The 24,962-nt window shown below is 41.8% G+C and overlaps 3 protein-coding genes across 4 annotated transcripts; 2 read left to right on the top strand and 1 right to left on the bottom strand.

Annotated features, from left to right (window-relative positions):
• The first annotated feature begins 351 nt into the window (after window positions 1-351).
• LOC136445408 (store-operated calcium entry-associated regulatory factor-like) lies at window positions 352-7,968 on the top strand. The gene is made up of 9 exons (XM_066443401.1): window positions 352-592; window positions 1,651-1,742; window positions 2,693-2,785; window positions 3,656-3,766; window positions 4,642-4,880; window positions 5,395-5,489; window positions 6,201-6,357; window positions 7,002-7,207; window positions 7,711-7,968. Exons 1-9 carry the CDS (start codon window positions 502-504, stop codon window positions 7,734-7,736), a joined length of 1,110 nt encoding a protein of 369 aa, XP_066299498.1. The 5' UTR covers window positions 352-501; the 3' UTR covers window positions 7,737-7,968.
• A 1,720-nt stretch (window positions 7,969-9,688) lies between these two features.
• LOC136445406 (serine protease 33-like) lies at window positions 9,689-17,820 on the top strand. Of its 2 annotated transcripts, XM_066443399.1 has the most exons (8): window positions 9,689-10,034; window positions 11,183-11,298; window positions 11,707-11,719; window positions 12,989-13,214; window positions 13,868-13,999; window positions 14,696-14,841; window positions 15,595-15,740; window positions 16,340-17,820. In XM_066443399.1, the coding sequence occupies exons 1-8, from the start codon at window positions 9,929-9,931 to the stop codon at window positions 16,502-16,504; spliced, it is 1,050 nt and encodes a 349-aa protein (XP_066299496.1). In that variant the 5' UTR covers window positions 9,689-9,928; the 3' UTR covers window positions 16,505-17,820. The 2 variants fall into 2 exon arrangements, with proteins under 2 accessions (XP_066299496.1, XP_066299497.1); XM_066443400.1 differs by lacking the exon at window positions 11,707-11,719 and having other exon boundaries at window positions 11,183-11,311.
• LOC136445405 (NLR family CARD domain-containing protein 3-like) lies at window positions 17,253-24,091 on the bottom strand. Its single transcript, XM_066443398.1, has 3 exons — window positions 23,870-24,091; window positions 22,352-22,630; window positions 17,253-21,925 (listed from the first exon to the last, which is right to left on the bottom strand). The coding sequence occupies exons 1-3, from the start codon at window positions 23,916-23,918 to the stop codon at window positions 18,840-18,842; spliced, it is 3,414 nt and encodes a 1,137-aa protein (XP_066299495.1). The 5' UTR covers window positions 23,919-24,091; the 3' UTR covers window positions 17,253-18,839.
• Between the last annotated feature and the right edge of the window lie 871 nt (window positions 24,092-24,962).

Below are 24,962 nucleotides of genomic sequence, written 5' to 3'. Positions count from 1 at the left end.
TTCTTAGGAAATTTTTCCCAAAATGTGATTTTATTCGGACTTTTTAACGCTTGAATGCTTTTCCCAGAATGCATCTTAAGCTGAGTTGTCATTTAACAACTTCCGGGTATTTTACAGACATCGTAAAATATATTCATTCGCGGTGATCTACTTTAAATTTGTCAAAACATTAATTGTTTGGCTCTAAAATACGTAAAATTGGTATTTTACGCTTTATTGCTAATTAGGGTGCAATAAAAGCTACAAACATCTGTTAAAAACTTTTCCTATAAAGATATACATCGTTTGAGAACTACTTTCTGTACATGGTGGACGTGCTGAGGTCACCTGATGTGTAAACAGTCCAGGGGTCATCAGAGGTTCACGTAGTCACTACTCGTCATACTAGTATTTTTGTCGTCCGGAAAAGAAGGTTTTGAAGAGTATTTCGAGTGTTCTTCCTTAAAGACTGTTCGTACTCGAGTAGAGGAAGTTCTTAAGACGTTACAGAGTCGCTGTAAGATGAAGCTAGGCGGCGAGGAGACGTCGATACCGCTAGTCGCGGTGGTGATTGTCAGTCTTGTTTCGAGACCGTCTCTGGCATCGTCCTACGGTAAAGTATATTATATAAAGATACGCACGGTTACCGATACGCACACATATGAAGAAAATATATAACTTTCTTTATAAAAGGAAATGCCGAAATGTCTTCGTTTAGTGTATTTAGTCTTTGTCTACATCAATTTTACCTTGCTTTCGTGGTTCGTATAGATATGGGTACCTGTTGGAAATTATAAAAAAATCCGTTTCGATATGGCCTTTATTTTATTAGATACGAGTAAAGTTCTAAACAAAACGTTGCCAAGAAAATCGAACTGTCGGGAATTCAAGCCGGATCCACCATAAGTTTATAGCACTGTGTCGTGTTTTGAAATCCTATATTTTTATGGCCAAAGGGGATGACTGTTTATGATATTGGCTAAGGTATACGTGTACTAAAATACCAATGGTGAATCACTTTACATAAGGGCGTTGACCTGTCATGTATTGCTAATATATCTGTCCCCAATACAAGGACATATTATTTTTCTTACCGGGACTTTTGTATACACTGTCCCTTTTGAAAATTGTTCCCATCTTATTTGGTGACTTAATTGTATCTTCAATCATAAGATCATCTTTCATGACTTGCAAAAACATTGCTACATTAAAAAAAAACACATAATGACATATGCATGTCTTAACATTTTACTGTTTCATATATGATATGCTTATGCATTTAGTGAATCAGACTTTTCAAAATAGGATTCATTAGAAAATATAACTTGTAACTCTTGAAACTTTTGCGGTTTTATTTTCACGATGACCTGTCCGCCGCAAAGTATCGACACTGCGAATGTGCATTTCCATGTTTGACTACTGTATTACAGGATTGTTTCAAATTTCAACCATGAATTTAAAACACCTCGGAAACCCCATTTTCCCTACTACCGCAAAATAAAACCACTGCGAAAGTACATGAATTAACACTTTTTTAGGACTTTTCATTATCATTACATGCACGTTTACCACAAATAGGTCTGCGTTTTTGAATTGCGTCTTCTTGTGTGATGTAATTAACATAATTGTATTATGTAAAACTAATGAGCTAGTTGATGTTCCTCTGTGTAGGTGGGGAGCGTGTGTTGTTAGAAGATGTGAAGGTGCTGACTCTGTACAATGGACGGATGACAAACTCTAGAAGAGCAGGACCAGTACCACAGGTAAGGTTTCATACTTCTTTTCTTAACCCGAAACAAGTGCTAAACACAGTTGTGAGCTCTTAGTGCACTGAAGTAGCCGCGGCACCCCATTCCTTTTTGGTTACTAGTACAGAGTTAGGCAGCAGGGAGAAGGTTAATAGATGTCTGGATAGGGATTGTGATCTGGCAGAATTAAAGATTCTACCGACTGAGCTCCCGATTGGAGTCTCTGAGACTGATTGGTATCAGGTAGAAATGTACTGTACTGGAAGAATTGTTGATTGTACCTGGCAGAGATCCTGGTTGCGGTCTCTGTCAACAGAGACTGATCATGACCTCTACTGGTAGAATTACAGATTCTACCAGATTGTGATCTCTACCCCAACACTAGTAACAGATGATACACTTGAAATTCACTTGCTGCTTGCTTATAGTTATATCCTTTTGTTGTCATAAAATTTGAATGTCGTAATGTACAGATGGAACAAGTTTGTCTCCAAAACATGAACTACTAGTATTTGTGGTGTTTGATGTTTAACGTTCAAAGCGAACTGTCAACAAGGACACGTCATCATAAAGCGGTAACACGTTTGCCGGTACCTTCATCACCAGCCTTACGCAGAACCAATTCAATTTCGGAGTTCTTGGATTTCTGTTGAAGCAGAGGGACAAAATGAACTTGACCTTTAGCACACTGAGGTAGCCGTTTAACACACAATTCCCTATTGGTTACAGAGTAAGGCAGCAGGTAGTAGGTTAAAAAGACAAAAAAAGCTGGCAAAATCTGAGCATTTTACTTTTTTGTCGAATCAGACAAAAAATGAAGCAGGGAATCTGAGAACCAGGAAATCCAACTGCTGTTGCCTAAGAAACTCTTTATTAGTGTATCTTGTTAATATGCATACATGTGCATTGAGTTGCCACCTTTTGAATGTGTATATCATTATGCTAATGAATATTTTTGTTTTCAGCTGAAATGTGTTGGAGGTTCAGCAGGATGTAGCAGCTTTGTGCCACAGGTGGTCCAGTGTATCAACCAGGGGTCAGACGGATACGACATACAGGTATGGGGATACCCTTGTCACTTCTCCACGTTTTCAGACGAAACGAAAACTACTCTCCTCTTAACATCACAAAACCCACATATTACAGAAAAAGAGGGATCATTCGTCTTCCACTGTCTCGGAAAAAGAAGCCGAACTCAATAAGTTAGAACTTAGTGTCAGCAGATAAGACTAGAGTAGTCATATGTTATATTGTTCATCATCCGTCCACTCCGTGCTACATGTACATGTACTTGCAATTAGCCTACGGGCAGGAATTTGCAATAAACTTTCAAATAATGCAACAATGTTTAAAGCTTACAGAGGCTTTCCTCTATAGTAAACTGATACGATCATGACCTTAACTGACTTCAGTGTATTTTAAGTATGATTGCTTTTAGTTTGCAATAAGTGTTTGTTCCAATACTGTAAATGCATTCTTAAGTTCGTGTGGTTTTTATTTGGCGCTAAGGGGAAAATGGAGTGTTCGCTGTGGTTATAATTTCGCGGCAGTGCTATCGTCACATACTGCTATGTAGTATTGGACAACAATGTCCGTGGTGATTTTAAGTCACAGAAAGCGCAAACATAAAACCACCTTGAACATTTCTGCATCTACAGTATATTTCTGGTAACATAAAACTTTATGTTCAAAGTACTGTATTAAAGTAACCACATTCCCGATCACTTCCTGCTACTGCCTCTACTGACAGTGTGTTCAAATAACAAGAACACACAAGAACACAAACATCCAGACAAACATACAAACAAACAAACAAACAAACAAACAACCAGACACATCGAAAATAAAACCTCAGTGCACTGCCAAAATTGCAGACCTAGTAGTTGAAATGTTTTTCCTAAGTGTGTTTATTTTGTTGTTGTTGACAGTGGGAGTGTAAGACAGACATGGACAATGCCTACAGGTTTGGACATGTGGAGGTGTCCTGCGAGGGTTACGACTATCCTGATGACCCCTACATCCTCCGGGGCTCTTGTGGGGTAAGGCAGTATACCTTTTGCATCAAATAGATATGTGTAGTCTTCACTTGAAATTTCATCTGTGTTGTAGAAGTCATTCTGTATTAAAGTTGAACTGCAATTCCCAACACAAGAAATTGGACTTACCAGTCAAAAATTTGGGTAAGTCGAAATTCTTGTGGTGGAAATTGCAGTGTAACTGTGATACAGATTTAGGTCTGAAATTAGAAAATGGTGTAGTGTTTTTATTCTAAGTTGCAAATAGATATGCATCCATGTTATGTTAATGATCCTGAGCAGCTTTTAATTTGCTATGTTATCGACAAAGTATATATCTGCAATCTCATTGCTTTAGAACTTACAGATGTTGGCTTGATCGTGTATCGAGTATTCAGTCTGTCAAGGCTAGTTCAACAGGAACAAATTCAAAAGATTTATAGGTCAAAGTTCTCAAAGTCCACAAAAATTGGACTTACCCAGATTTTCGACTGTACAACACCAGTCTTTGTCAAGGAATGAGCAATCTACCGCTGAGATGACGTCACGTTACGGGGGGTGCCACAGACTTTATGCAACTTATGATCCACTGCTCACCAAGTCACGTGTCTTATCTGCATAACGTGACGTCATCTCAGCGGTGGATTGCTCACTCCTTGACAAAGACTGGTGTTATTCAGTCCAAAATTTGGTTAAGTCTAATTGTTTTGTGTTGGAAATTACAGTTAAAACTTGTTTTAATGATATCTACCAACACAGATGAACTTTCAAGCTATAGGTCAAAGTTTATATGGTGTAAGTTAATATGGTATAAGTTTACTGTATGTTTGTTAAAAGCTGGATGAAACTTTCAGAAAATTGTTATCTTATGCACCTTTGTTTCCCAACTACGTCCACAGCTGGAGTATACTTTAGACTTCACCAAGGAAGGCTATGAGAAACAGGACTCTGGCAGAGGTGCTGGGTACAGTCATGACTACTACGGGGAGGAGACCTCACACTACAGCTCTTATGGGGCGGGGCACGGTTACCAGGGTTACAAGAAGACCTCCTGGTTTGGTGACCTCGTGTTCCTGGGAATCGTGGCGCTTGTTGGATACGCGATATATCAAACCTGTATAGCTTCGCCACACGAGGGGTGAGTGTAGCTAGGTATTCAAAGTACTTAAGCACTCTGAAGCTTACAACGGGACAGGAAAGCTTGTCACATTTATGTCAAATTGCTGATTCTACCCAATTTCATTCAGAGCAGGGAGTCGAAAAAACATACTGTAATTCACTATATCTTCACGGTAGCAAAATTTCACTTTGTAATGAAAATTGACATTTTCACTGAACTTCAACTTCACGGTAATGGCAAGTGGTTTACAGTGGTTTGTGAAGGAATTATAAATAATAACAAGTTTTTCACAGTGATGATAAGTTCATGGTACAGAGGTGAAAAAAGTGAACATAAAGTTACAGTGAAAGAAATAAGAGTTACAGTATGCATGTACCTTTTTTGTTGATTTGTACTTGGTATAGATCTTAATTGTATAACTTAACATACATGTACTGATGCATAATCAAATTGTGAACAGTTTTCTGTTCCATAGTGATGTGTTCATCTCTGATTTCTGTTGTTGTTTATCTGTTGTTGTTTGTTCACACAGAACCCCCTACCCTGATGCCGGGACAGGCTCCACTCACCGACAGGGGGGTGCCAGTGCCCCACCCCCTCCTGGCTTCAGACAAGACTACATGCCAGGTACTGTAAATTGTTTGCGCAATTTTTTATTGATTTTGTGGTAGGGAGAAAATGGAGTATTTGCGGCGGTTTTGAGTTTGTGTTTGAAACAATAGTAAGGCTACAGTCACACAATAGAACGGCTTTTCAGTGGTTTTAAGTTTGCGGTAAAGAGTTCTACTGCGAAAACCCGGTAAGGAGTTCACCGCGAAAACTGCAAACATAAAAAACGCCTCAAATATTTCTGCATGTACAGTAGTCTGCCCCTCTCTGACATAAGTACCTATCCTAAAGATATTGAAAGCCTTGTTTAATTGGTATACAAGAACATTTTCACTCACTTTCCATATAAATGAAGCAGGCAGCCATGTTGGTGTCCCTATTTGCATTTCAGTGGGTGGTAGCTCAAGTGTACACAACATTTGTATGTTTTATTTGCCAGTTTTAAATCATCCTTCTGGAATTCTTTTGTTTCTTTGAGCTGTAGATATTAAATAGTAGAAAGATTTTTTCATACATTGATATCAAATAGTTATTTGAGAGGGTCAGAAGATCTTAAAATGTCTGAAAATGCTTGAGTTATGATTTACTAAAGTGTGAAAAGGAAAACCAACATGGCAGCAGACACAGTGATGACGTAACAGGAAAACGCTGTATTTTGCGATAGCAATAACTTCATAATTCTAGAACTACATCAGTACATGTATGACTGTGATGTTCTGTTCATGGCAGGCTCCAGCAGTCATTCCTCATCATACGACAGCGGCTACACTGGGACGTCCCAGTCACGAACTCACCACACCCAGCAGGGTACAGGGGGCGGCTTCGGGGGATTCTGGGGCGGGGCAGCTACAGGAGGCCTCTTGGGATACCTGTTCGGAAGTGGAAAGTAAGTTGACATTTGATTGTCTTTTTTTCATTGTTATCCAATTTTTTGTCACTCAACGGTCACTCAGACAATCATCGTCAAGTGGAAAGGAGAACAAGTTTGGACAATTTTTTGTAACTTTAAAAGCATGTAGCCAACTGTCTTTTTTAGTTGTAAAACGTCGTCCTCGTTTTCCTTAAGTGCTGGATTGTCAAAAGTGTCATCTTTGAAAAGGAATTTACGTATCTTTAGTCTGAAAAAATTGCACCCACTAGAGTTGTAGATTGTGCAGGCATTATGTCTGGACCTGTACCAAAACATCTTACAGTTATGATGTACTAATATGGGTCCTAATAACAAGAAATGAAATGTTTCAGCATCTGTTTAACATCTACATAATTCCACCAGAGTACATAATTCTGCCACCCTGAAAAGATACGTCCAAACAGATCTCCAACCTACATGTAACGTCCAACAGTATAATGCACTCCTGTATATCTAAACTGTGCATGCTGCACTAGAGATCTCTCAAACACGCTGTTTTTCAAAGTGGCGGATTTATGTTATCCGGCGGATTAATGTTAGTCGGAGGTTACATATTCGTTTCTTATGTATGTAACATTTGAAAAAGAATTCAGTATGTTTTTTTGTGTTTGTTTTGTTAGTCGCGGATATGGCGGATATGGGGGTTACGGAGGTTACAACAACTACCCACGGCACTCAGCATGGGGACCGCGCCGCACCGGTTGGTCCAGCTGGTTCGGACCGTCTACCGGCGGGTACAGGTCTACCGGTGGGTTCAACGGAAGTTCGTTCGGCGGCGGTCGTTCAGCGTTTGGCGGGGGCAGCTCTGGCACCAGGACAGCATCCGGTGGGTTGAAAATTGTTACATTTTTCTAGTTCTTGAATTATGGGTGCAGTTGGCATAATCTTAACACTTATTAGAAGTTAACAATGATAGTCAAAATAATATTAGTCTTGCATTTCTTTTTGATTTTATTTTGAAGTCTAAAGTGATTTATCATTTTTGCAAAATGTCAAAGATGTTTAGTTTTGTTTATATGTAAATCTCCATTGCAAAATCCTGACAGTGTAAATATGTGTTTTTGTGCTGCAGTATTGTTTCAACAGGAAAATTCAAACCCTGTGAAAAACTCCTTACCGCTTCTGTAAGATTAGATTGCAGCAAAATAACTGAATTTACAGTGACTTGGTGCCTTTCAAAAAAGCACAAATGTGTACCTAATTCAGCTTCCTTGTGGCAAGTTCAAAGAGAAAAAAGTTTGAATTATCAGGCCTTTTGATGCTAGTGAAGTTCAAAATGAAGGACTTGTGTATCACCTCTAAAGGTTGTTTGTTTTTTCTGTGTTTTAGGGTTTGGTGGTACTAAACGGAGGTGATGCGAAGACATGCGGACTGATCGACTCGGACAATAGAAAAACATCACCTAAAAGTCGTTAAGTGTGTTGGTAATGAGACATGTTTTCCACTGCTGTTAACATGTAGATGTTCGTTATCATAGTGGATTTTTATGGAGGAAATTGAGTGTATGATCTTCCATTTACATGCAAACAGTGGTGACAAAATATTTGACAACAGAGACTATGATCAGAATATCTAGATGGTGGCAGAGAAAGAAGAAACACAACTGACAATCTATGGAAACAGGACAAAGAGAAAGCTTTTATAAAACTTGAAATTATGTCAGCTCTTTTCTTCTCTAGTTAGGGTCTGATATATTTCTCTACAATGGCCAGTATTGTCTTTACATCTGCAGCTAAATGGTAAAAATCTCTAAAGCAATGTCTTCAGAAAAAAAGTGATTGTATGTTATGTACAAATGTATTAGCCTGGGTGTCGTCCTATTTCTACCGGGGGCTTCTTTTAGGGTAGCGAGTGTAGGAGCCCCCGGTAGAAATAGGATGGCACCCAGGCTACAAATGCATCTTTCAATGCTGTACTTTTTGCTCTTATTTATGTTCGAAAACTGGCCTCCCTTTAACACTATGGATGCCTTCATACCTCCAAATCTGTGACAAGACATATAGATAAGCTTCTTACGGCTACTTCAATGTAGTTTCTGAGTTCTTTACTGTGTACAGGAAAAAAATTGAGCAATTTGGTTGGCATAAAGGTTGAATACTCATATATATGTTAATGTGCATGGCATGTTGTACACAATACAAGCTTTGCTGGTGCACTCGTATGTTTTATTTGGTTATAGTTATGGTTATAGTAGTAATCATATGTATTGTTTATACATATTGCTCCTAGGAGAATCATTTGGGGCTCTTAATTGATATATCACATACAAATGTATATGTAATCATTACATTTCTTTCCAAATTTCAATATTTACTTTTAATTCAGGTTACACATGTATGCTGCTACCAAGATGGTGATTTTTTTTTCACAGTACTTGTTGAAAAGTATTTTAAAAGAGGTGTAGGTGCTTTAGTCAACATATATTTTATGTACAAAAGGAGCATTGTTTAAGAGCATGTACTTACACGTATAATACTTAGGGTGATGAATGTATATGACCACGTTTATGTATGCTGATAGACAATTTTATTGCATGATTTAAAAAAGTGTGCTATTTTATTTTATCAGCATATCAAACTACATTGTATATGTCTTTTTTTTCATTTGTAGACATACTTTTAGTCATTCCCAATGTGACATAAAGTGCTTTAATGCTTTATTATTTTCCCATATGTAAAATGTGCCAAGCAAGTTGATTTCATATACATGTACATGTAATACAAAAGCCTATGTTATTAAATGATCTATCAGTATTGCATTGGCTATAATGTCATCTTTTATTGATAATGGTCAAATACTAGACACTACTGTATACATGATTAGTTCAAACAACACTATCAAAATGTACAGCAACGCACATGATGCAAAAATACGACGTTGTTGTGATGTGAGAACTCACTGAAAATCGTGGCCGGAGTTTTTGTAGGCTCGCGAAACTACTGGGGATCCTCGTACGGCACGATTTTGCGCGGTTTTAAAACCCTAAAAGTTTAATGATATTATGCAAATGTGGTAAAAAGATGTTAGTAAATGTCACTACATAAAGATTTCAGCATTTTGTTATTTCCATTTTTTGCTCTAATATTGCTTTGGCTGCCAAGTATATCTGTTTCTGCATCATTGATTGAGACCTACATATCCGCCGTGTCTCCTAGAGACCAGACACGCTCGCGTGCGTCGGTTCGAGGTCGCAGCTTAACCTGTCGTGACGTCATTCAACCTGTTCAACCAGTCGGCAAGAAAACAAAAGACTCCACTCCCATTTCTGTCTCTCGGTTGGTCTTTGTTATCTTTACTAATGATTATTCATTAACCATTCGCAGTAACGCCTTACGTGTAGGCAGACGCGTCCATAACTAGAATAGCTCAGGAATTGTGGTCCCTCATTGTCAGGATGTAAAAGACAATAGCAGAGGTGTCTTTACCTGGACTTGTTTTTACGTCAGACAATTTTCTCAGTAACGCCGGAAGTGAGGGGGATTATTGATGCTAAAGAAGACATTGGGACAGTTTGGATTCCCCATTCTTTCTTGGGGTCAGCGACAAGATGGTTGTTCAGGCGAGGACGGTGTTGTGGGCAGTGTTGGTGGCGTTGTTGTGCCTTGTACGGTCGGGTAGTGGTTGTAACGCGGGCGGCGGTCCATCCGAAACAGGTAAGAGCCTTGTGTTGCTATTGAACAGAATGTAACGTCATGTATATATCACTTGGTGGTGTCCCTGCAACTGGGTTTGTTCAGGTGTGTTGGGGGGGGGGGGGGGGGGGGGTGATACAGTCAAACCTGCACAAATGACCACCTCTACATAAGAACCCCATGAATGCATGCAAAACCTCCTTGATGCATGTAAACATTTCTTTGTGGTCCCTTAGGTTATTTTCCTGTTGAAACACTGAAGCAGGCACTGAGAGTCCTGTATATAGTGACCACCTGTTCACATAGTCTATAAACCAGGTTTTATTCCCTGAGTGTTCTTGGGCAATTGTGACCGTACACGTTGGCCACTCTTTGAACATACACACAAGCATGAATCGGTGTACAAACAGGACTACAATGCAGGGAGACTCTCTTCAAATAAACAGTACACATTGAAACACCGAACCACAATGGACGGTAAGAAAACGAAAGGTCATTAGCTATGCATGGCGATTTCTGTCCTTAAAACTACCGTGACGAGTTGGTTAGTCATTGAAAGCTATGGTTATTTCTAAATCAACTAAACTGAAAGTATCGAAACTGGCGTTTAGCGTTTTGACGTTTTGGCTAGTCAACTACCTTCAACAAAGTAGTACGTGTTCTGCCAATTTTTACCGCATGGTGTCGTTGCTGTACGGGGAAACGTTGGCTGCAGCGCTAACAGGGCCAGAATAATACCTTCAGATATACAGTGTCTTAGACTTTCTCCAAATCTTGAACAACGAACTGTTTCGGATAAAACTATTCGCATGCAACTACTGGTCATTAAGAACATTTTCTGCGTCAAATCCAATGAAGTATTAGCGCACTGATCATCGTTCAATTTAATAGTTTTAGTCGGCGATTCAGAAACTTTAACTTTATTCAATGTTTACAACATCGCAGGCTGAGACAGCCTGAATTGCGTTGCAATTCACAATTCTTACAGCAACAACACGTCATCATTTCATAATAAGATTAAATGTTAAAATTACACAGTATCACAGATCGAAGGTACAAATGATACGAATCATCTCAAATCTGCTACCAATCTAAGAGAACATCGTATACATATTAAGACAAAACATTAAGAATTCAGTGCATTGATTGTTGTGACTTTCTTTTGACAGAATACAACTACAACTGTGAGACGATCCCGTGTATCAATGGCGGCATCTGCCAGGACTCCCCGACACAGTACACCTGCATCTGTAACCACGGGTTCACGGGCAGCACCTGTCAGCAGGTCGCGAGTACTGGTAAGTTCCACCTAATCTCCAAGCAGATCTATAGGTTGCATAAAGACCGTATCAAACTGGCAGAGGAAGTACGTTTCGCAACCCAAGGATTGCATTACAAGCTCCTTCTTCCAGTTGGATACGGTCTTTGCAATCCATTGGGTCTGGTTGGAGACTATGTTCCACCTGAGTTTTACCAGAATCGCCGCAATCGAAACTTCACTCTACATCCCTCCCTCTTCCTTCCTCTTCCTCCAAACAATACGATCGAAGGCCTTAAATGCATTGAATAAATAATTCGGTCATTACCTATTCTCTAGGCAAAGGTTTTCCGGCTTGCTTTGGACCACTTTTCAGGCATTTTGTCGGGCTTTATATTTTGTCAGACTTTTTTGTTGTTGATCATTAGTCAGCAGGCAGCGAGTACTGGTAAGTTCCACCAGTTTTACCAGAATCGCCGCAATCAAAATTTCCCCTGTCGTCATCCCTCATCTTTCTCAGATTTCGATCGAGGGCCTCAATTTCATTTTATCTCTCTATTGAATAATTTACTCAGTCATTACCTACTCTCTAGGCAAAGGTTAGTCCCGGCTTGCTTTGGGCGTCTTTTTTGTCGGGCTTTACATTTTGTCATATTCTTTTTTGTTGGCCTAGAGTCAATTCCATGTCACCGAGAGGGTTTTCAGATGATATTGCTAATAAGTTTGAACAATTTTAGAGAAAAGACTATTTCAGTCAAAATAATTGCAGACCGTTCAAACAATTAGAAATGAAAGTTTGAACATGTTTGAAGTCATCTATATATTTTGGAAATATTATGAAAGTATTTGCACAAATATCTCTTTATTTAGAACAGTTTTCAAACATCTGTGTGATTGTTATACTGTTGGAACATGTTCCAACATTTTGCATCATTCTCAAAATGGTAGATTTGGGTTATTGCCCCCATAAAAGAAGGTGCTAATCAGGCTCTATTGTCTGCCTCTGTATATTTTTAGATTTCACGTCTGGACACTGGCAACTCCTTTGTCTTTAGGTGTCTATGCATGGCACCTAGGCCTAATCCCCTTTACTTTGAAGGGATGTGTGAATTGCCCTGTTCTCAGCCCACTGACCCAGTTATATCATATTTGTAGAATGTTGGAACATGTTCAAACAAATAATCAATCTATGTTGCAACAGTTTAGAAACTAATACAAATAATGTGTTCAATGTTGGAAATTTGTTTAACCTGTTGGAACACAGCAGAAAATATTTAGAACACCAAATAAATGTTGGAAATTGTTCTTAACAGTTACTTATCTCACATACTAGTAGATTGTTACAAAGGTTTTGTAAATGTTAGAACAAAAGGCAACAAACACCCTCTCGGTAATGTGGAATTGACTCTACCACAATGAAAAGCTGACAAAATAGAAAGTTCGACAATATTTGATTGGCAGACGCTGTAATATCATTTTGTTATCATGAATACACAAATCAGTTACACGTAATCTATTCCTTGACTTAAAGCTTTAACAGTGCTCCCTCTCTCTCACTCTCTCACAAACACAAACACGAACTCATTGCTGCATCACTTCAGTACCTACATAAGATTTCACGAGTGTATCTGAGGTCATCATATTTGCATATTTTTCTGAATACATAAATGATCGATCATGAAGTCCTTCTTCTATTTCCGCCCTTACCCTTCTCCAGACAGCGGCCATTGCGGTTCCCCGGCCATCACACCGCTGTTCCGGGGCGCGGAGAGCCGCACGGCACTGGGTTGGGTGTCAGACGCGCAGAGCATTGTGGGAGGGGAGCCGGCGTCTCCTGGGTCCTGGCCCTGGCAGGTGTCCCTCCAGCTCCGCGGGGGGCATGTCTGCGGGGGGTCCCTCATCTCCACTCGCTGGGCGGTGTCGGCGGCACACTGCTTCGTAGAGTAAGTGTTTCCTGTTATTCGTCTGCAGACACAACTTCGTTCGTTTTCGTTTCAAGGCATCCTCATTTGAGGTGAAGCATGATGCTTTTTCAAGTAGCTAGTGGTAGTGCAATGCGGCTTCGCCACGGCTCGCGTTTTTTTTGGCCAAGCACACTGGGTCACCCCTACTCTTCTCGATAAGTGTGTTGGGTTCTTTTACGTGCAGAGGTTTGACGCTTGAGGCTAATGCCTGAAGCTCCCTGATACACGGGGCCGCAGGCTTTACGTCACCATTCGAAATGACGAATGCAATCCCTTACAACATGTCAGTCAAGTTTTTTTTCTTTCATGGTCGTAGAACGCCCAATGTCACTGTTAAGTGGTGGCTGAAAGTTCAGCATTAAATTTTATCATTACTACCAACACAGATGAGCTTCCATGATAAGTTATTGGTGTTTTCTTCTTAGCTACCCTAACGCAGGAGACTGGAAAGCTTGATGAAAAGAAAATGAAAGTGTTTTTTCTTATTTCATATACCGAAACTAACTTTCTTTAATCAGAAACAGAATTTCTCACGAATACATCACTAAATGCTCATAGTAAAATCACCGTTTATTTTGTGAATTGATATGAATTGATAAATAAGAACAGCAAATTATTGATATTTTTCCTAGCTACCCTAACGCAGGAGACTGGAAGGCTGTTGTTGGTAATCATGAGCTCGACACCTGGGTGTCCGGCTCAGGGGAGCAGACCAGAAGCGTCAGGAGGATCATCGTGCATCAGCAATACAACAAGGGCGTCAGGTAACCCTGTGATTTTTAAAAATCAATCTTGTAGCTTATATCAGTGGCCTATAACGTAGCGTGTGTCATCCTGTTTCAGTTCCCTTCATGATCACTAGCCTGGAAACCATGCCATCGGGGGCTCCCCGATATCTCTACAGAAAAAGGGGAAATAATAAATTTGCTCCCTAGAGGTCGTCGCCAAAAATACAATGGTGTAAAAAGAGAGAGAGAGAGAGAGAGAGAGAGAGAGAGAGAGAGAGAGAGAGAGAGAGAGAGAGAGAGAGAGAGAATGTGAACCATGTAACGCACCAAGTAAGAACAGGCTCTAGGATTTGGAAAGAAAATAGATACATATTCAAATCCTGAATCTGATGTCTCCTTCAGTATACCTCAGGCAATATTACAAGTAGCACAGACTACTCTCGTATTTTTAGCTTCGCCGAGAAGGTTATGTTTTCGTCAGCGTTCGTGTGTGTGTGTGTGTGTGTGTGTCTGTAAACACGATAACTCGAGAATGCCTAGATGGATTGTCTTCATACTTGATATGTGGGTAGGTCTTCTTGAGGCCTCGTAATGATTAGATTTTGGACCCCATAGTGGCTTGCTATGGTACTGCAGCGGAACTTCCGGGTTAGATATCCCGTGTTCTGGACATGCTATGGTCATGATTCATCATATCCTTCCTTCGACTTCCCTTACTGTATAAAACTATAGACATGATTACGACGTGGCCCTGCTGGAGCTGAGCAGTCCTGTCGTGTTGAGTACCCGGGTCAAGCCGGTCTGTCTGCCGGTGGCCGGACAGGAGGTCGCGGACGGGACCGAGTGTGTCGTCACCGGCTTCGGCTACACACGAGAAGGTACGTGCATATCACTAGCCTCCAAGCAGGCCCAATGGATTGCAAAGACCGTATCCAACTGGAAGAAGGAGCTTGTATAGCAATCTTAGGTTGCAAAACATAGTTCTTCTGCCAGTTTGATACGGTCTTCGCAACCTATAGATCTGCTTGGAGATTACATATCACGACGTTGTTCAATCCCTTAAGCCTCCCCTCTCACTGGACCCGCGTCGCTACGTCCTAAACTGGATTTGTGTTACCCTTGACTTTGTAATGGGAATATTATTAGTTGATCAACAAATCGCCCTTCCTTAAGCCTGGAACACGGAATTTACCTAAAATCGCTCAATTTGTCTGTCAAACATCTTGACAACTTTTGATGATTTTTTTGTGTGGTTTCACCAACGCATTCAAGTTTTCGAGATAATCGCAGAATCCTACCGTTAAGATATGAGAATTGCATTTCTTTCTGGCTTAGCTATAGGAAAAACAGCATTACATTGATTTGCGCTAATGTTAATTAGAATCATGATTATGCTTCCGGATTTATTCCGTTGAAATACAATCAATAAAGTTTTTCCAGTCCGATCTGTCCTTCATGGCAGCTATCAATGCAGAACCTGAGAGTCCAGTGTCTCTTTCGATCAATGTCAATAAAGTTGTGTGAGGTCTTCCAACTCTGCGTTTTCCCTCGGGTAAACCAGAAATAAAGGTCCAGCTTATGGACTTTTCTACTTATCTAACTTCCTCCCTCGACTCCTGTCGTATCCATAGGGTCGGGAGCCATATCGGACACGTTACAGCAGGCCAAAGTCCCGACGGTGTCGCTCAGCACTTGTAGCAGCCAGATGCGCCCCGCCACCATCACTGCCAGGATGCTGTGTGCAGGGTACAACGAAGGGGGCATAGACGCTTGTCAGGTGAGTAAAACATACTCTCCAACTAGAGTCCAAGCAGAGGTTAGGCTAGGGCTGTCTCTAGCTTTAGAGTCAGGTGAGTAAAACGTAAGTCTCTAAGCAGAGGTTAGGCTCCGGATTGTTTTCGACGTCTTTTTAGGCGTTTTTGTCGGGCTATCTATTTTGTCAGGTATTCTTTTTGTCCGCTGGCTGGAAACTACGACCCAAGTGCAATATCAATAGAAACCGAGAGCAATAGAACTGATCTGCCATCACACAAAACGACTCATAAATCTTGCTAATGCTACGGTCGCAACGGCCGGGCCCCGAAGCCACAAATTTGTCCTGGTGGACTGTCGGATACCGCGAGGTGTTCTAGCTATTAGCGTACGGCGTCTATTTGTGACCGGGTCCCGGATTGATTTTAGCTCAGAGGTAAAACCATATCGGGGCCCGACAGCGCCCCAAAATAGCCCGGTAGCCACATGGTTTCCCGTAGGGCCACGTAGGGGTCACGCCTGAAAGTACAAAATAGCCCGTAAACTACCCGGTGGGGCCCCTTTTCTCGCTTGATGTCGCCTCAGATGCTCGTCTCATAACTGCAGTTCCGTTCTTTTCCGCAGGGTGACTCTGGTGGACCGCTGGTGTGCGAAGTGGACGGTCGGTACGTGTTGATAGGCGTGGTCAGCTGGGGGTACGGGTGCGCACGGCCCAACACCCCGGGAATATACGCCAAGGTCTCGGAATTTTCAGGGTGGATCAAGGACAAAATCCACGAGGTGCAATAAGACACGTTATGTCATGCCTGGGCCTGATACGGGTGTTCCGGACCGTGTGATAACTATTCGTCTCACATGAGGTTCTAGAGTTGTATCACACGCGTTCGGGCTGGTACCTCGGGTGATACGGAATATCCCGCGTTGTATTCTATATATCATGGTTTTTACCCCCAAGCTATGTTTTTTTATATACCCCAAACCTGTTTACGTGTTATGTGCTACCTTGAAATTCAGCCAAATGTGACTGAAGGGATACGTACATTGTATTTGCATTCAGTATTGAAAATAGATTAATAAAACCAACCACAACATTTAGCTACATTAAGATTATGCTAGTATCATGGAATACGGCTGGGTTGGCTTGTAGGATTACCTGCTTCTCTGTTTAGTTTCTATTAGCCCACACTGACTTGATATGGTGGATGACATACTCTGGACGCTCCATTAAGAAAAAGTAAGCCGCAGTTAGTGAAAACATTTCTTAAATCTAGCTAAGTGATAACGAAAGTAAATTGTCATACCGCATTAAATTTCATTTTTTTTGTGAACGGTGTTTCTGTCTGTTTGTTTAACAGTTGATCCAATTTTTCTTTCAAAACACTGTAAGTAATATAACCATGAGCGCCGGGGAAAGCCGTTTGATGGGCTCTATGCTGAAATAACAAAACTTAGTGTAGAATTTAGTTTGTTTCGTCGTCTTCTGAAATGCAATCTATTTCCCAATAAAGGAACAATGACAACGTCTAGTCTTGCCATGTTCTGTTTATGAACTATTTTCACAAGCTTCGTATTTTTTTTTTTAGTCCAGAGGATGTCATTAAGTCAGGATAACATTCTTTACTACTGAATTTGCAATGATGGAGGTGGAATTCATGAAATACTTCAGGGGAGTTTTTACCAAAAACAAAAGCACAGAATGAAGGGAGGGCAAAAGTTGACTTGATAGGAACGGATAGCAGCTATGTTGTTTTCAAACAGATGTTGACTGTAGATAACTGTATCAGACTATTTTTGAAGAAAATTACGGATAACAATAATGTACGTGTATGTTATGTTATGTGACAGAAACTGACTCTGATGAAAAATAAATACAATGTTAATCATCATAATTCATTCATGTGACTTCGGCGTTCTGCTTATAGATACTAGCCTTTATCAAGTAGCGTTAGATGTGCTTCATGTCAAGCACAATTGATGTATACTATGATGGATTGGTGTAATGTTGTGTAATTAATTGGCTGTTGTTATTGAAATGTCGTAATTATGCATATATGTCTGTTGTTCAGACTGTATAATAAACCACAAGTGAAACTGTCTGAATCCTACTCCATTTACAAAGTTATGAGTCTAATTTCTTCCCAGGAAAGTTTTTAGTGCGATAGTTAATTTTATAAATCCGCTGCATTCCATTATAGGACTCTTAAACATGTGACATAGGTAACTGAGAAAGAGAGGAATATTGATGAATACCAACTATGCAAATGAATACCTAATTTGCATAATTAATGGCAAAATACTATATTTCCATAATGGTAAATGATTGGGATTCCTTGCAGCATTTAGAAGTTAAGTAGACATTAAGTAGACATTATCAAACATAAATCATGGAAATGAGGGCCTCATTTACATAGTTTATGAGGAAATGCTACAATAGCCTTCTTTGCTAAGATAAGACTTTCATACTTTGTTATTCATAGTGTTGAGTTGTTCGCTGTCATGATCCTCATTCACTCACTCGGTGGTTTATTCGGTGCATGCATGTGCATGTGTGTGTGTGTGCATATGTGTGTGCATGCATGTGTGTGTGTGCATGTGTGTGTGTGTGTGCATGTATGTATGTGTGTGTGTGTCCTGTACGTCTGGACTGTTATGTGTAGCCTGCGTTTACACAATCTCTCGCTTGGTGGGGGAGGTAATTGTCGGGCCGGCCGCTAGGACCTAGGAGCGCGATTTAGAAAGGCAAGTCTGTGATCATTACCTTTGCCGAGAAGGTTATGTTTGGGGTGTGTATGTAAATGAGCAAAAAGACGACTTCAAGTGGACATTTGGTATAAAAGATGATCAACTGGTATGATTTATAATCGATGAGAAACACTCATGATACGTCAGTCAAAACTCATTATAGTGGCGAAGGTATGAGGTCGTGGAACTCTAGTTGATCATGATGACGAAACGTTTGCCTAAATATGTGACGTATGCGTGTTTTTTAAACCTCTTTATTAATAGTTCACGCTTTGACGCCACCCCCTCTCTACCCAAGTTGCACGTCGTCAAGTATAAAAGACCGGTGCCCATCTACAAGTTTGACTGAAGAAGATTTTTTAGGTCTTTGAGTATCTTAATATCACTGTGCGGCCACAATGCCTAGCGTGGCGACTATAATTACAACAACAGTGATAATTAGTCCAATGATGATATGCCATTTTAACCAGTTCTGTCGGTTCCTATTTGCCTCTGCAATCGACAGCGTCCGCTCCTCTCGGTTTCGTCCTCTCTTCTTCCCACGTCGTCTCTTGCGCACTTTATTTTGTACTTCTTGGAATGAGGTCTCAGATACCAGGAGTGACTTCTCAGAGGCAGTACGCCGTCGTTCTCTCTTCGCCTTCATCGCAGCTCTCAGCTGTAGACTCCCTATATACGCATCGGGGTGTGTTTCCACTGATAGAGTGTTGTAGACGACAATTTTGTGATCGGCGCACGACTTTGACAGTTGATCTAGCTCGGCCATGACTGCCTCTGCCTCGTCTCCCACTACATCGCCTGAAAGGTGCAAAATAAACGGACGCTCCAATTCCCTGTCCTCTTGTCGTTCCTTCAAGCACGCTGTGACTACAGCGACAGTTTCATCGAGGAAGTACTTCCCGTTGAGGACGAGGGAGCCAAGCTTTTCGTTCGCCTTAGCGGCTTTTACCAAGGTCACCAGCGATTTACCGTCCTCAAACTTGCCGCACAGTACCAGTCTTTCCAGGGTTGCGGAGGCTCTGACGTGACCGGCTAAGGTTTTAAGAAAAGAGGGAAACATTGTGTGCCATGAGTAGGTAACGTCTGTGACGTTTGCATTTGTCTTCACAATGTCGGCGAAGATACGAGCCTCTCGTGGTAAGAGGCAGTTGAACAACACTTCGACAGACGCCGCGCTTGTTTGGCAAAGACCTTCACAAAGCGCGGCTGCTAGAGGCTCGCCGGTGTCTTCCGACACTGTCGTCAACCGGATACTGACAGCTTCCAGCTTCCGGTTCTTTTCCAGAATTCCAGCGAGAGAATTTACACCTGTCATGGTCAGATGACCCCGTCCTTTGACCTGACCAACAACGTGGAGAGTCCTGATGCTGGAGTGATTCTCCAAGGCTGGGACGAAGAGAGTCTTCGACATTTCTTCACGGAGAATATTTGCTGAGATCCTAAGAGACCGAAGATTTGTCATGCCCTCTATCGCCTTCGCGACATCAGTCAGAAGCATCTCGATGTGTTTGGTCCGAACACACAGATTCCTCCTGTCGTTATCACAGCGGTAAGAGCATCTCTTAGAGAACAGTGTGAACAGGTCCAGCTGTTCCAAGTTGACGTTGTTCTTGAAGGCTTCGGGGATAGCTTGGATAGCAGACTCACTCATCCGATCTATCTGTGCTAAGATTGTCAGCGCCCTGACCATGCTCCTGGGGTCGCCGATTGCTTCAAAGAAGCTGTACATGCCTTCATTGCTGCTGTCGTTGCTCCATGGGTTTGTGAGACTTACGTCCAGGCCTGTAGCAGAGATAGATAGACCGTCAATACACCGGGTCTTCATGATAGCCTGTCCCAGCCGGGCTAGACCTTTCTGCCGGTAGATCCACAAGTTGTCCAGGACGAGAGAGATTCTCTTCGAGTCGTCCACTCTGCCGTGGTCGTCTAAGCAGATGATGTTTTCTACGATGTACGAGAGACCGAGGAGGGTGTTTAACTTCGGATGCCGTCGGAAGAAGTTGAGGGAGATGACGCGGCCTGACCCCATGTTCGCTGTTAGAGTTTCCGCCACGAAGAGGCCAAACCGCCGAGGCTGCGTGCTTTCGACGATACACCGGCAAGCGAGGATAGTGTTTGTGTCGATGCAACATTGGGAACAGTTCACGTCTGCTGCCATCGCATTGTGGCTCTCTGTGAAGGATTCAAACAGTGGGTTAGCGTGTTCGCCTAGCAGCCCCGCTGTGAAGAGGCAGACGGTGTTGAACTTGTGCATGGAGCGACAGCCTTTGCTCCACATCATGTCGTACAGCTCCTTCCTGTTCATCTTCACGACGTACTTGGCGGCGAAAAGCTCGCGGAGGAGTCTGTGCCCGAACGCAAACTTCTCCGCCTGATGTCCTTTCTCCTTGATGAGAAACCCTAGTTTGACCATACTCTCTCTGATGTTCTTTACTTCAGTTTCCTTCAATACGATCGGGCCTTTCTCGTTGACAAGAGTATTCCAAGAGAGTTCGTACAGTTCATCGAGTTTGCGCTGAAGGTCCTCCGGTATCTCTTCCTTGGGGTCGAGATGGAGGTGTTTCTCGCAGTATTTGCGGAGGGAGATGTCGACGATCCCCTCAAAGAGCCCCGTCACCGTGTCCGGTCGTGTTCTGTCCTTCTCCTTCCACAGCAGACAGAGAAGCATGAGGTACATGGGCGTCTTACACAGGTCCGAGAGACCCGTGTGACCGTACTGAGTCAACAGCTCTCTCATCCCCTGTGCTTCCTTGTCGTTCTTGAAGAATTTTCCCACAAAGGTATCGATGTCGTCTTGATTGAAGCCTTCCACGACGTAGTAGGCGTCGCAAGACTTAAGGATTGGCGCTTTAAGATTGTGTATGGCAGTGGTGGTGAGGACGACGTAACTCTCCCTGAGATAGTTGCCGAAGATGAGACGCGCGACGAAGTGATCTCGACTGAAACCGGGAGTTTCTTCCACCGCGTCTATGATGAACATGACCTTCTCTTGGTTGTTGTGTACCCACTCTTTCAGACGATCTTTCGTGATCGCAAAATCCCTCGGCAGGATGTTGTGCTGGTAAATCGCGTCAAACAAGTCCTCAGACGCTTTCAGATGGCGAGCTTTCAGCGCGAACATCATCTTCAGACCCTCGAACTTCTGACCGTTTGACCAATGGCAGACGATGTTACGGAGTAGAGTCGTCTTTCCAATCCCCGGCGGGCCCTCGAAGATGACTCGTTTGACGTCGGCTGCCATGACAACGGCGTCGTTTTCCGTCATGAGCTCTTCCTTGGCTAGACCAGCAGGCGTGCACAGCTCCCGCGTGATGCGGTTCACCCTGACTGGTACGTTGTTGTCTTTCTGACCCAGCTCGACCCACGGGCACCAGTTCAGAGGGGTGTAGTACGACTGGGTCTTCTTGTAGTACTTCTTCAGCGCTTTCTCGCAGGCGTTACCTACGTATACGTCATCAAACACGGGTTCTGTGAAACAAAAGATTTTTAAAACATTAGAATTCTTTTCACCAAATAATTTTACTTTGATGCACACAGACTTAGTGTTTGGTATGTATTATTCCTGTTATGGTTTTGAGATATTTGTTGTTTTAACTAAGATAGAAATTGATTGACATTTTATTTATTGTCACATGCTAAAATACATTGCACCGACTCTCAAGGCAGCGTAGCTGATATTGGAGAGTCGACATTTATTGACAGACAGATACATAGGCAATGGGAATTACACAACACTAGTTTAAATACAATATGCTACAATCAATCAATAAAATCAGCTTTACAATCCAATTAACATCGTTGAGTAATTTGAACAAATGCATAAATACATTATTATGCATCTGAGATAAAACAGATTGACATTCATGCTGGTTGAAGCAAAACTAAATCCCTCACCAGATATCGTTCCTCTGTCCATCGCCCTCTGGATTTTCTCGGCCACGTCGGTGAGGCGCACCTGCCTGCAAGCCTCTACTAGTACGCTAGGGGTCGCTCTTGTACCGCGCCTTTCTCTCCACAGCCTCAACATTTGTTGCGTCTGCTCGGCGAGGTCTTGCGGCGCGGCGACGGTTATGGTGTCGATGTCGTTCTCCCTGAGCCCAACTTTACGAGCGAGTGGCTTGACCGCCGTCTTTCCTCCGTTCTCGACCACAATGCTGATAGCTCTGCCCAGTCCTTAAAATAATAATAAAGTTGTTCGTAAAGTAACGTTTTTCAATACAACTTTCTGCATCCTTTCTTTGGTCAACATTTTAGGGTGTTTTAGCCGCTAGCCAGTGACACGGCATTGAGCAAAGTCTTTCTTTTAAGCTTTCTGACTCTTTCTTTTAAACTTTATAGAACAGTAGTTTTGGTCATTATAACTCCATTCTATAATTCCTCAGTATGTGGATGCTCAAAACTCAAAAGAAACATTCTGTGAATCCGAAATAGAGAATGGTCGACGTACATTTGGGCGTTAGGGTCTATAGCTAGTGAGTTTGATTTCCATGACTGTTTTACTGAAACTGACACGAAGTTAGAATGAACATCATCTTCTGGTTGTTAAAAACAGTTCAATACTATACATCATGTTCAATACATAACGTTGTGTATACATATGTAATTGTATTGTATTGTAGACCCATAATGTAAAACGTTTTCAATCAATATGTATGATTTTGCGAAACTTGCGAATGCTAACCCCAGGTAGTTACAGCAGATGAACGATATCACCATAGCATTTCATGTGTGGTTAAAAATCGGTATCAGGTATAACCATGCCCCCCTCCCCATAAGACTTGCTCTTTTGTTGGGTGTTTACTCTCGAAAACCTCGAACTTTCGGTGCAATCCCGGTCAATGGCCCCAGAAGGCTATAGTCGTTACACACAAAACCCTTGTCCAATTACCATTGCTTTACCCTTTACTAATGCTTTACCTGTAATCTATAAAAACTTAACGCATTTTAGATTACCCCCTGGGTCTGTATGCCGAGTAATTGTTTACGTCGACACGTACGGCCACAGTGGTGGTGGTTTATACGTGACTCAATGTTCAGGTACAATGGCGACCATGTTGGCAAACAGACACCACAAGTATAAAAGTCACCCTAGACACAACAGAAAGGTCACGCCACGCCTAAATAACAACTTTACAATGTAACATAACATGTACTGGTGCCACTCTCCTCTGTTCACTGGTTATTGTCAAAAACAAAACGCCTTAAAGTTCAAGTTGCCTCAAACTCACTTTATCACTGTTCGTGCTATGTTGTTATTATGACTGTATATAACGTTATAGCCAATGTCGACTTTGAACTAGGATATTAGTGCCCTGCATCAGGTAATATACCTCTCTAAGGTCTTGATTATGGACTACTCCTGCTAGGTTGTTGAATAAACTTGTATTGAATATGATATATGACAAAACTTACTCGACTGGTTCCCTGCCATGGCTGAAACGTCCGTATAGGCCGATGCCATGCTCACGCCAAGTGTCTCCAAGTTGTTGACAGTAGAGTATCTTTCTTTACGTCTACAAAATGAAAACCATACGGCAAGATACCAGTCTACCGATGAGGTTATGAAATTAGTTCGTAATTTTGTCGAGTGACAACGTGGGGCGAGAATTTCCCGTGTTCCTGGAACAAGGATCAACCCGGAAGTGATGCCCCAGTGACGCTGACCTCAGGTGTATCAACAAAAACAACGTACGTTAAGTGGTGTTTCGGGAAAGGGAGCAAATTATCACACGTACATGTGTAGAATTCATTTCAAAGGTTCACTTGCCTGTCTAAGAGTAGTGAAACGATGGTAGGATTAAAACTGTGTCCTTAAAAAATCGATAGAAAACTCAAGTCGCACTTCGAGTCGTTGAGACCTTAAAAGAGACCCCGCCCTTCCGTTTTACTGACATTGGAGCATCACTTTACACTTAAGTCTTGTTTTATGTAAATAAGGGGGACATATGAACGTCACCACGGCAACAGGTAAACCAAACACCATGAACCAATTTTGGCAAAAGCCACACTTCTTATTTGCCATTTGATTTTCCCCAATGTGAAGCCAATACATATGAACGCGAAGATCATAAGTTATTGACAAATATCAATAAACAGTTTTTTTTTTGCTTTGAAAATGTTCACGTCTTGTATACGGGAGAGACTGCTGTCAGTGGTTGCTACATATGTAGTATTGTCCTTTCTACTTTGCTAGTAATGAAGTAAGGATGGGATGTATGCTACGAATCTACATGCGTGCCTTGCATGAAACGTACCACGCATGACAGCCTCTAAATCTATTAGCGACATTGGAGCCGCACTGAGGTTGTTGACGTCACACATGAATGCAACGGTGCATGGACACAGGGTGTCCTTGTCAGTACAGAGGAACTCGATACATCCACCTATTCAAGGTACATGACGTGTTCTTACTATAACGTTCGGGTCTTTCCAAGTGTTACGCACCTGTCGAAAACTATAAGGCTTGTGAAGTAGGTCCGCTTCTACTACACTCTTCTGTGTACAT

The sequence above is a fragment of the Branchiostoma lanceolatum genome, chromosome 11 (assembly GCF_035083965.1).
Source record: "Branchiostoma lanceolatum isolate klBraLanc5 chromosome 11, klBraLanc5.hap2, whole genome shotgun sequence".
NCBI lineage: Eukaryota > Metazoa > Chordata > Leptocardii > Amphioxiformes > Branchiostomatidae > Branchiostoma > Branchiostoma lanceolatum.
This window is presented reverse-complemented; position numbering and strand designations above follow the sequence as displayed.

What these genes read in the sequence shown, in the direction of transcription:
- LOC136445408 (XM_066443401.1), top strand. Translation starts at nt 502, where the DNA reads ATGAAGCTAGGCGGCGAGGAGACGTCGATACCGCTAGTCGCGGTGGTG. An exon ending in GTCTCTGGCATCGTCCTACG is followed by an intron (nt 593 to 1,650) that starts GTAAAGTATATT and finishes TCCTCTGTGTAG; the next exon opens with GTGGGGAGCGTGTGTTGTTA. An exon ending in TGGCACCAGGACAGCATCCG is followed by an intron (nt 7,208 to 7,710) that starts GTGGGTTGAAAA and finishes TCTGTGTTTTAG; the next exon opens with GGTTTGGTGGTACTAAACGG.
- LOC136445406 (XM_066443399.1), top strand. Translation starts at nt 9,929, where the DNA reads ATGGTTGTTCAGGCGAGGACGGTGTTGTGGGCAGTGTTGGTGGCGTTG. An exon ending in CGGCGGTCCATCCGAAACAG is followed by an intron (nt 10,035 to 11,182) that starts GTAAGAGCCTTG and finishes TTCTTTTGACAG; the next exon opens with AATACAACTACAACTGTGAG. An exon ending in GGGGCATAGACGCTTGTCAG is followed by an intron (nt 15,741 to 16,339) that starts GTGAGTAAAACA and finishes TCTTTTCCGCAG; the next exon opens with GGTGACTCTGGTGGACCGCT.
- LOC136445405 (XM_066443398.1), bottom strand. Translation starts at nt 23,918, where the DNA reads ATGGCATCGGCCTATACGGACGTTTCAGCCATGGCAGGGAACCAGTCG. An exon ending in CATGGCAGGGAACCAGTCGA is followed by an intron (nt 22,631 to 23,869) that starts GTAAGTTTTGTC and finishes TATTATTTTAAG; the next exon opens with GACTGGGCAGAGCTATCAGC. An exon ending in GGACAGAGGAACGATATCTG is followed by an intron (nt 21,926 to 22,351) that starts GTGAGGGATTTA and finishes TTTGTTTCACAG; the next exon opens with AACCCGTGTTTGATGACGTA.